This window comes from Malurus melanocephalus, unplaced genomic scaffold, assembly GCF_030028575.1.
Source record: "Malurus melanocephalus ecotype Western Australia unplaced genomic scaffold, MMel_1.1 scaffold_31, whole genome shotgun sequence".
In the NCBI taxonomy this organism is placed as follows: Eukaryota; Metazoa; Chordata; class Aves; order Passeriformes; family Maluridae; genus Malurus; species Malurus melanocephalus.
Window position 1 is genome coordinate 3,153,147 of NW_026623263.1, and position 12,370 is coordinate 3,165,516.

General features: G+C 35.5%; 1 protein-coding gene across 1 annotated transcript in view; it reads right to left on the reverse strand.

Moving 5' to 3' along the window:
• HOMER1 (homer scaffold protein 1) overlaps nt 1–12,370 on the reverse strand; it is an 85,447-nt gene that overhangs the window by 42,519 nt on the left and 30,558 nt on the right. Inside the window, exons 4-5 of the mRNA XM_057363862.1 lie at nt 11,383–11,475; nt 5,910–6,052 (exon numbers count right to left, since the gene is read on the reverse strand). Of these exons, the coding sequence (XP_057219845.1) occupies nt 5,910–6,052; nt 11,383–11,475 (236 nt within the window). The remainder of the gene's footprint in view (nt 1–5,909; nt 6,053–11,382; nt 11,476–12,370) is intronic.

Here is a 12,370-nt window from a genome sequence, read left to right on the forward strand (position 1 = left end):
TTTTTTTTTTTTTTTTTTTTTGTTAAATATGCGATTAAAGGGATGCAAATTGCATAGGAAAAGTAGTGTGGTTTTGGCTTGTTTCATTGTTTTCTTGTTTTTTTTTCTTTTAATATAAATTGCATAAGGATTATATTCCCCTTCTAAGAATGTACTTGATAGGTATGTTTGTATGTTTCAAGAGTGCTTTCTTATCCCTGAGCATGGTATTTATATAATCTAATTTCAGACACCCAGCTCACATCATTTACATCTCTCTCCTGGAGTTCTCGGTGAATAAACCTCAGGAAATAGGCAATTCACACACCCTAAGTAAGAACATGCCTAGGTGCACAAGGGAGATTTTGAAATTACTCTCTTCAGTGACAGATTATTTTTATTTTTTTGCTTTCAYGCATTTTCCCAGCCATTAATATTAGCTCTATTAGTTCCAGCATTTCTTAATTTGGAAGAGTTAAGCAATAAATACACTATGGGCATTCTTCCTCTCCACCTCTCCTTACATTACTAGGGCTATCTTATGAAAATGGTTTACCATGTACTCCAAAAATACCTTAGAGAATCATCAGAAATTGTCAAAACCAGAGAAGTCAGACAAAAAAATAATTACACAAACACAGTGTAATATTTTCCTTTCAAAATAATAATTTCCTAGCAGGAACTTTTATTTTGAAGGAGAGCCTACTTGAACTAGATTCTAGCACTTAGGCAGAAGTACAGGAGTTTGGGAAGCAGCAGGAATTGGCTCAGGGAATGAGGGAAGGGCACCAGGCTCATGCCAGTGGAGCACAAGAGGCCAGAAGAACAGAACAGTTGGCCTTCAGAACATAACAAAATGTTGGTTGAGGGAAAGTCAGATCTAGGTCTAATTTTCTATATTAACCAGTTCTTTGCTTATGCTGACAGCAGGAACATAACACTTCTAAGTTTCCTCTCTGAATGTGACACAAGAAACAATAATCTTGTTCAACAGAGTAATTGAATTTACCAGGATTCCTCTAGTGTGCTCTAAAATGTCGCAGTTCACTATAGTACTGTACAATGTGAAGACATTACTGCCTTTATGTTATATGGAAAGCTTTCCAAAATTGCCTGATTTTATCAGTTTCCATTCCAGAAAGTTTTCAAAACCCAAGTTTAGAGCAGCTTGATCTCATCTCATAGATGTTCTTTGAGCAGGAGCTTGGATTAGAAAGCCTGTGAGCATCCTCACAACAACAAATTATCCTCTGATCAGGTAAATAACATTGAAACCCAAGAATTAAAAAAACCGCTATACATACCCCAGGACTACTTGATACAGAAGTTATGCATAACTCTATAATAAACATCCAAGTACTAGGATCTAAGTATAAATTCAAATTACAAAACACCCCAATAATTATTAACTCAGAGGTTTTCCTTAAAGTCAAGTTAACAGTTGCCTGATTTACAAAGCACCTCTACTATAACACAACTACAATATATAAGCTTGTAGAAGTGAGTAGTTTTAATACACACAGTGAAAAAATCTACTGAAGAGATTTCTATACACAAATTTTAATGAAAACTCAGAGAAAGAGCATGACCTAGCAGCAAGATTTTTGGTTTTTCTTTGTTGTACAGCATTGGATTTACATGCAGCATTATTAAATAGTAACCTATCTAGACAATAACATATCTAAGATATAAGCATCATTTGAATTAAGTCCATTTTCACTAAGGCAATGAGTTAAAATTCCCCATTAAATACTTGCTTAAATACAAAAATAGGAGTTTTAACTAACAAGCAACAAACATACACATAAGTATTGTCTGATCAAAACATTATGCAACAGAAATTCCAAGTTTACGTATTACAAGAAAAAATGAGGTAACAGGTACAAGTTATTGTTGACAGGAAATTGAAGACTTTCAAAGTTTGTCCCAGAAGAATCCTCTCACATTTTCTTTTTGAAAATGTATTTTATCAGCTTCTTAAGGTGTCAAAAATGGAATAAAACTTGTTATAAGCATACGTATTCTCTTCAAGAGTGAAAGAGCAAGTTGGATAGTTATCAAAAAGCAGCACTTGCAAAATTCACCAGATACACTATTCAGCCTTACGCCTCAGAATATAATTCAAATATTAAAACTTTTAATAAAAGTTTTAATCCTTGTTGTGCATAGTAGACAATTCATGGCCATGTGAATACTTCAAAAGTGAGTCACATCTGTAGTAGCTAAAAATTGTTAGCAACTTTTTTCTCTCCAATCTTTATGATCAAGAGTTTTCAGTTGGAGAAAAACACCAAAAAAAAAAAAATCACAATTTGGAGAATGTGGAAAATAATTTTTGAACTAAAAATACATCTGAGGAAAGGAAATTTTACTTAAGAACAGAAATATGTACTAAGAACAGAAATACTTATTTTTTTAGTATAAATTATTTTAAAAACTAGATTTGATGACCTAGATTCTGGTAGAAAAAAATTCTTCCTGGACAAGCTATTATTCAGAAAAGGACTGAGCAGTGTCTCAGACAAGACTGAAAAAAATTCTAATGCCATACTTAGGCCACATTTTACTTCCATTTGTTCTGGCAACATTTACCCATGACAGCAGTGCTCAGCTATATTATATTATAGGATGTGGGAGTTCCCAGTAGTATTTCTTCATTGTTCAACATTAATCCTTGTAGATAGTTTTAAAAAAGTCAAGATATCTAATTACAGAAGTTTATCTTCAGTGCAAGACTCGTAATTTTTTAGCACACTTATTTCTCAAGAAGTTGATCTGAGTTATACTGCTAATAAAGAGCATTAGGACTTTCCAGATGAAAATAAATTGAAGCAACTAGACTTCCGCATTATTACACTCAAAGATATTAATGGAATTTTAGACATATTCTGGAGAATGTTCATTTCAATTCTCACAACTATCTACTAAAATGATAACAAATTTGAATTCTAGTAAAACTCYGGTGACTCAAGTAATGCTAATTTTTGGGGCCAGAAAATAACTATAAATATAAAAGTAGTCTACACTTACGCTGCTGAAATAACAGGCCTCGACTGCTTACTGTAAGACATTTGTGGCAGAAGAAAACATGTCTGGCCAGTGAAGACATGTTATAACAAAATCTAACTGAACATTTTTCAGGTGTGTAGATTAAAAATTACAAGCAATAGGCTGTAAACTAAAGCACGACCTTCATAGCTGTGATTTCTGATCTTTTCCACTCTTGTCAGGCTCTTGTAAGGCCATGAAACACCTTAACTTAGTCACCATTTTGACAGTAGCCCCCTTCAAGCCTTTACCTCTCCCTCTCCTGTGGCACAGAGGCACCTGCCTCTGCTGTGCTTGAAGACCCTCGTGGCAGCAGCAGCCACCCCTGCCACACAGTGCTGCTCACCTCATCCTGCACGCAAAGCTACAACACTTGCCCCATGACGGCACGGGCTCCTTCTGTGCTGCCCCACACCTGACTTCCATGTATTTAAACCCACACTGAGGACCATGCCTTTTCATTCTTCACACAGTATCCAGTATTAATGCTGGACCAGAGTAGAGCTTTCCCATTTATTGAAGAAATGAACTTGCCATGATGGTGTTATTTCAGTGCAGTGTACCCAGCCTGATGATTCTCACTTGCCCTACAGCTGAACTCACTGCAGGGAAATACACAATGCCTTTTCTTCTGAAAAGCACCTAGAGGTTGATCTGCAGCTTCTGGACTAAAGTGAAAAGAAATGCCACAAACAAGACAACACTCAAATGCCTTTGCAGCATGTCCCTCCTCATCCAGGAGTGCTGACTAAACTTCACCTCTGTTGAAGTATACGATGCAGGAGGAAAAGGCTCAGGATCACCAGAAGTTACCAGAGTGCACAAGAAAAGAGTTCAGCTACTCTTCTCCATAACACATGGAGTGCCACATACACACCACACCATCAGAAAGGAAGGGAACAAGGGCAAGCACAGTACTTTTCTGTACTCCTGACACAGGGACACTCCAGTGATTGGGGTATGAAGTTTTAATTTTTTTTTTCCTTTTAAGTCAGGGCAAGCAGACAGCCTGCAGACAGCACAGTCAGCTAGGTGTGTCTGCCTAGTCAATTTACAACTACGAAAAGCCTCTACGAAAACATGCCCATTTAACCMGGATTAATACAGGCCTAGAGGCTTCACATTCCATCTCCTTTGTGCATGTTTCAGGTAGCTTTATTTATTTAAAATAAATAAATAATATTTATTTATAATAAAATCCTAACCTATTCAAAAATTATTTTATTTCAAATAAGTTTATAAACTTGGCTTTTCTTCAGTAATAGTTCACTAATAAACTTGAAGCTACCAACAGCAAGATAAAACACTGGTCTTTTGAGAATGAACAAGAAGTAAACCTCAAAATGCAGTTATTGTTGGAAAATTAATTCTAGCTAGTGATATCTAACAGGACAAACATCTAAAACTAGGCACTCACACTGCATACATTAAGTAGATAGAAAAATGCAATGCATGTAAAAGTTTTGTAAACTCTATTCTACATCATTAAAAATGACAATGGGGTAGTTTCAAAGGTATCTTCAGTCATGCTCAATGGAGAGCAAACTTAGTTTACTACATTGGCATACCAGAATATGTATTTACATACGCAGAACCAGAGGAGAGAACTTCAAACCATCATTTTCTGAAAAGAACAAACCACACTATTTCTGTGTGGACTTTCTCACAAAAATAGAGATGATAGAAAATATCCATATTCAAACAGCTTAAACAAACTTGTTACAGAACACAGATAGATCTGCAACATTTGTAGTACTCCTTCAACATGCATATAGCATTCTCACAATGTACCATTTCTTCTAAAACATATAATACATGCACCAGTGACAGTATAAAAATAAACAGAATCACTCTGTTAAAAAAAATATTGTAAGAGGGTTTTCCTCATATGAAAAATGCATATTATTTCTTTCCAGAGGCTTAACATTATTATTCTCTTACAAAAACTGACCTGTCCTGCACAATTTTAGTTTCATTTGTGATCACTCCAAATTGCATTTTATTATTATGAAAAGCCTCTACGAAAACATGCCCATTTTAGACATGCCTATGGCATATCTAAAGTGTTAATATTCCCCAGATTTTGATCAAGCCCTCTTAAACTCTACTTAGGCTGAATTACATGATGCTAAAAAAAAAAAATCTAGTATTTCTAGCTGTGCTCTAACTGTATTAAATGTTTCACTTACTCTCCATGGTCCCAATAAATTATGTGTTTTATTGAGAGTGACTCCTTTACAATTACTTCTAATAGGCAAGATATATCCACTGTAACTCATTAATTGTACAATTAAATAAGAAGTCCTACCTTTCTTAGAGAACAGAGCACAGCATTCCTAGTGCAACAAATTAAAATTCAGTTTAAAGCAGAGCTACACTTCTCTTGTATTTTCAAAAAAGTTGAAAAATTGTACAACTGTCAGAGAACTGTTCAATTAAAGCCTGCTTTAAACTTCATAATCAAAAAATTCCATAACAGTCCCTTTTCTTCCAAGAACTTGTCAGTGAAGTCAATGAACTTGATATCCAGTCCCATCAGCCATTTAAAGAATATGCACAAAAATCATTTGATTGGAATATTCTATGAAGCAGGTAATTTTACTAAGATGTCAGACATTGAAATATTGATTCCTGTTAAAGGGACGCCTAACTAACCAGTGTTCAAGGGCTGATTAAACAATAATGTTCCCCCAAATCTTATTCCAAGAGGAATTGTTTGTTTTTAAATTAAAACGAAGATTATATTACAAATCCAAAAGTCAGTCCATTTTGGGGGGGATGGGTGGGTCTGCTTTGTTTCCCCACACAACATGGGAGAAGGTCCCTTTAACAAGGAAGTAGATAGGTATCACTTAATCAGGATGTGGGAATGGAATCTGTACCTATGGGTAAATGGCAATGCGTTCTGGGTTGGTTCAGCCCTTGGTTCTGAGTTCTGCGTCACTTCTGGCATCGCTCGCTCGTCATCTGTCCCRTTAATGCTCTCCGGAGTTAAAGGAGACTGAATATCCCCTCCAGCTGATTCCTTAGATGAAACAAACAACACATTAAAATTACAAACTGACCTCCTCAGAAAGGCTACGTGCATAAAAGCATGAACATTCATTCTTAAACAATACACAAATTTTAGGTAGTATTAATATGATGTTAAGATTTCCAGTTACCCTCATGGTCACATTTCATCATGTGTATTTAAAATAGAACTATATTAGCATAAGATTCATCTTATCTCGTACTAAACACTAGTGGCCTGTGAATTCTTTGCAAGATCCAAGTTTCCATTTTATTACAGATCTYTCTCTTACCTGGAATTACATTCTGCCCTGATTCTGAAACACAGTGGATGATTATTGACATGGAATTCTTGCATCACACTTCACGTTCTAATGTAGTGAAACAAAAAATCCTGATTATTTGTTTCAAAATCTAGCTCTTTTACTGTTTATTAACTAAATTGAACAGTGGGAGGGCCACCTGTGATGCGTTCACACTTTCCCCTATGAGCCATCTGTAAAGACCACTTGTTCAGCAAAATACAGGCAAAAATTTTCCTGGGTGTGCTTTACTGGCCTAGCTCTTGTGGGTCATGGTACTATCTGGGAAGGAGAATACTCCAGAAGCATCCAGGTGTACACACATGCAGTTAGACACCTGAAGAACTTAATGATTGGCTCCCAGCAGAAGTCACAGGTGTGGTTCTCATAACCCTTCATCACACCAGCATGTATATTTGTGTGTACATTTAAGTATGAAAGAGAACACAGCTGACAAASGCAAATAAATTATTCTATACAAATTGTATGGTTTTGTCTGTTGTGGCTGTTGTTGTTGCTGTTGTTGTTATTATTTTCCTCTAACAGGATAGACAGTTTCCATTGAAAATAAATGAAAGGCTTCCTTGATCTAAAAGGGTTTTTTTTTCTATTTTCTTTTCTTCTCAAACTATACTACGCATTCAAAAAAGTTACAAATCACACAAAAAAATCTGGACAGTTTTTATCTTTAAGGTAAATTTCCTACAATTTACCTTATTACTAGATAAGGATACTAAATAAGGTAAATTTCCTACCATTTACCTTTATTACAAGAAACATAAAATCAGAGCCTACTTATGAAAATGGCTTAAATGTGAACGCACAAAATTATTTCAATAGAAAGAAAAACATCTGCAAGTTCCATCTAGTCTGGTTTTTCAGTAAAGTCCTTCCATAGACTTCTAATATGAATGAAATTCAACTAACAAAAATTAAGACCAACACACATCCCAGTCTGTGTAGTATCTAAAGGATCACAGCCTGCAAATTCATGATCAAAAGAATCATCAGTTTCTAGTGTGTCTCTCTTCCACAAAAAGGAAGGACAGATTAATCAGTGCTTTCACACATTCACAGCTACCCCTGCCTGGTAAGTAATTTATTTGCAGACCACAGTAATGGAGCTGACTATGAACAAAGCACTAAATATAATAGAAAAAGCCCCTTAAACTGAAAAAAACCTTTTCACAAATGTTTACAAACAATAGGTTCCCTTCTTATATTAATTACAGGAGTAAAAGTATTTTAGAAACACTTCGTGAAATGTTTTAGAAACACTTCATGCGTCTTTTATAAAGCTTTTTTTCCATACTATTATACCTTCATATATCTATCCCAGATTTCACAAAGTTTGGGAAGATGCTGTGGCATTCAGTATCTAAACTAAACATAATAGAGGGCTATTCATCAAAGGATGTCTCAAATTTCAATGTCTTAAAAAAGCCACCACATGTACTTACAAAAGACTCCTTAAAGTAAAACAAATAGACATTACAACACAGATAAAAGCACCTCTTAATGGTAACTAAACAAGGAACAGAAAAAAAGGAGGAGTCAGTGGTTCTAAAATCATGAACAAACAAAATCATGTCCAGCATGTTTAATTATTGATTATTATAATGTCTTCTCAATAAAGAGTCCATAGATTTCCCTGGTGCAGTTGTTCTTCATGGTGCTTCTCCGTACTGGCTGGCAATGGCAGAAGCCTGCCAGCTACTGCCACCCTAACCCATGTGAAACATTTGTTCCAGTATACAAATTCCCATAACATCAATGGAAGTGAGCTTTTTCACAGGCTTCTAAGTAAATTTTTACTTCTACAGAGAAAAAGACAACAAATGATAATTGATAAATGATAATAACCAGGATAATACTGCCAAAACCAACCCATTCCTTGCACTAAAAATGATATGATTGTAAAACTTTTCAGCCAGTAACTATTTCTAACAGTTTGCATGGGAGGGGCTCTGAACTGAGGTTCAGATGCCAGTTAATTGAGGCAAAACCTCTCAATTTCCTCTCATCAGTCAGCAAGAAGTGTCAAGAAGTCCTAAAAATACCTTTAACATATACTGCAAAATAGTCAGAGACTTGTTTTAAAATCAGTTGGGCTTTATTTTTATTCCTTTATTTCAGCTTTCCCAAGAAAATGGGTAAACACGGTTATGTAAGTGAATCTATACTAAACACTTTTTGTACTTTTTCCTATTGTATCCACGAAACTTCTGGTGGTGCACTGTAAATAACTTTCATAGAACAATCATTGCACCAAAAATAAAGGTTGAAACAGCAAACTATTTATACTTTTTTCCTACTGTGCAGTTCTCTCTTGTGAAATATGTTGAAGGAAGATGACAGATTTACAGGCTGGTTCTGGAGTTTTATTACTGTTAGCCATGATGTTACTTGATACTAAAAGTTATCTCAAAATATGAACTGGGTAATCTAGCTCTAATGGCAAAATAAGTTACTACATTCACATTTACATTAGTCTGGCTAAAATTAATTATGAATACTTCGAAAAAATTTGCCTTGAAAAAGAAATTCCATGAGGCTTTTGGTCCATCTCTCCTGTGTTGCCTCTGCCCAGTGTTTTTGACTCATAGTAAGCTGTTTGTTTTCTTTTAAGTAACAGTGAAGACAAACACTGTTTAAGAAAAYGGAGAAGACATTCTCTTCTCTTGGAGAATGCAGCAGCTTTAAAACTACAGCAGGGATTCCTGAGTTGAGTAGACTTAATCTAGCTGAATCTTTTTTTTCTGGGGAGTCTTTTTTCATTGTATCAGTGTATCTCATTGGTGTTTGCACTGTAATAGACTCCTGATCTTTGATAGAATGAGGACAGCAGGCAGTAGGCAACATGCTATACAAATAGTTTTATTTCCACCAGAAGCTACATAGGGTATCCTACCAAGAGAAGTCAGTGGAAACCAGAACATAAAGCGTGAACCAGCCTCATGTTGTTTTCACAGCAGGCATTTTGCCCAAATGCTAGGCTGGCTTTTGCTATTAATGGGAAACTGTTTGCTCCATTGAAATGGAAAAAAAAATAACACAGGGGGTTTTATTAGTTACTTGACTGTCTTTAAATTTCTGGTAAATACCACAGAGACAATGGAATTATGTATTTCAGTATTATACACTTGCCAGTAAAACACACTTGACTTTAGAAAACCCAGCCCTCTAGTTACTTGATGTTTTAGGCAAAAGAATTGCTACACTTCACTTTGACATGTTGATTAATCATTTTGGATTCAGAAGTTAAATCTGACACTGTCAAATGGAGTGACTTATTGTCTGGTTTGGACATAAATTTGGGCTATTCACTCAGAGACAAGATCCATTTTTCTGGTAGCTCATCAGGGTTAAAGCTTTCTCTTAAAGTCTATGAGCTATTAATATTGTTCATTTTCCTGTGKAGAGTTCTTTTTACAGTCGAAACCCAACATTTAATACTGTAGGCAGTTACAGAAACGTTACTCTTAGTGGTTCTATAATGCCTGTTGAGGGCTGCAATTTCATTATGGCACGCTACAGAATAATTTCCTATTGAGGCCTTAGTTTCCTTGTCTTGGCTTTATTCTGTGTTGATAAGCTGGTATATTATTCTGAGTCGTACAGTTACTGCAAGTGCTGACACTTGTGCACAGTAATCTTCACAAACAGTTCTCTAGAGAGAAAGGAATCCAATCAAGGACTTCAGAGTTTGGAACAGATAAGAAGTGATGGCATCATGGCAAACTCCAGCACTTCTGTGGCATATAGCTCATTCAAACAGATTTATAACTGGGAGGAGGATGGGTGGTTGGTGCTAGGGAAAGAAGGTGGGACCCTAGAGACATTTGAAAGAGCACTTGTTTTTATTTCCATCACCTGCCAAAAAGCGGCTGCAATACAAATAATTAATTTGTTGTCTTTCTCAATTATTTTATACGTCTTCTTTCCCTTTTGCATAGTGTAGAGGGGGAGAATGAAAGAAGAAAGAGATATTTTTGCTGGTCAGTCAAGGCTTTGCAGGAACCCGGCTTTTTAAGCAGAGCTTGGACAGAATTGGCAGGAGGACATTAGGAGGTATATGAACTCTGTAATGGTTACTCAGTTATCTAAAAGGGTCAGTCCCTCTGCTGTCTTGTACTTGGAGATATCTTTCTGCATTCAATTAATAATAGGTATGAAATACTGCATATCAAAACTGAAAAATACGCACATCAAACTTAAATAGCAAGTTACATTTCTCTTGGTTCAGCTTAAAAAAATGTCCTTATTATTTACCAGTTGGTTCAATTATTGGATATGGTACATTTCCCACCCTCTCTACTACACAATTCTAAGAGTAAAGGTACATTTTTTTACCTTAGTATGCCCTTACAGATTGAAGGTAACATACAGCTAACATAACAACACACCGCATAAGACGTTGCCAATCACTATTGTTTGATGCAAGCCTGCAATTACCACTGGTACATGTGAGCTTCAATTCTAAATGCCCTGAAAAAACTTGGGAGACTGTGGAGAAATAGAAAGCAAGAGATAACAACAAAAATATCTCAGAAATTGGATATGCATTTGTAGTTCAGGTATTTGACCAACCCAAGCCATGTTAAAACTTCAGAACGATCTTGCCCTAAGTCCGCTGAAGTTAGGATGCTTCTCTCAGGTGTTACGTGTTTTGGCAAAGTGTTGCTCCTATAAAGCTCCTCATTGGCCAGAAAGTAGAAGGCTCATGGGTYTTTTGGATATTTTGTTTCATCTGATGGAATGTGTCTTTGGATTTTGTGTGCGTATGTGAAACACATAGAAAGAAAACCCTACATAGCCTAATTTGCAGTTACATAATAGCAGGAGTTCCTTTTCCCTAAGCAATGCTGGTGCTGCTAATTTTAAACACTACATTCTCCCTGTTTCTTTCATATTGCCTATTCTCTGCCTGTCTATTACGGAGAAATAACCTGTTAATTTTTAACATATATGTATTTAAGAAACAATACAGTAAGTAGCACAGATATGAAGTATGATGCTTGAATCAGGCAATAAGACTCACTTGAGAGGGTGTACTTGTTAGCTCCATCTTTTCATGGGATTTTTCCTTTGCTATTCGCGCAGCTTCTTTGAATTCCTGAAATTTTTCAGCAAACTGAAAGTACATATGTTTAAAGAAAAAAARRAAAAAAAAAGAGAGAAAGAGTAGGCGTGAAATAATATATTACATGCAGAACAGAATGCTGTACTTTGCATTTCACAAAGCCAAATTCTGTCAGTTATTTTTGAAATTTTTTCTCCTTATTAGATACTCATTTAAATAAGTTACAGAGTGACATACCTTTCAGGCATAATATACACTCTTCATATGCCAGGAAAATGACAGTGCAATGAACCATGATCTGTTGCTGGTAGTTTTAAAAACCTCACCTCAGAGATGGCTAATAATAAGGACAAACTGCTTTGCACAGCTACTTTCAGATTCAGGTTTTACCCTCCTCAGACAACAAAAGCTCTGATTCTGAAGCCTAATGCGGTCACCATGAGCCTAGAGAGCTTTGAATGTACTTTATTTTTTCATGACTGAAACAAATACTGCATTTATTATTGCATTAGCTATTTCAATAGCTAATTAAAAAAGCAAAGTGGAAATACTGTGCTCATCTCTAGAACATTCATTGACATCAGTCAAGTTAAAGAACAAATTCATTGAACTAGGACTGCAAATACTGAACACTAAATCAAGAAATTGCACATTAGTCTGTATGAGGCTTTATGCTACATTTCTATGTTCTTCTATCTTCCAGAAAATAGCTAAAGCAGCAGTTTAGAAATATATACACACTTATACTTCAGAGATTAAATAAATTTATTAAGAATAGGACCTGGTTTCTCTGGCTAGAAAAAAATTGGCTTCATAGATCTCATCTCTACACTACACTAATTGCTAGAGTAGCCATGCATTTGTTTTTGTGTCTTACTGATTTTATACAAAACATTACTTACTATGATCAGCTTAAAAGTGAAATGATTCTGCAAAAATAGCAGAA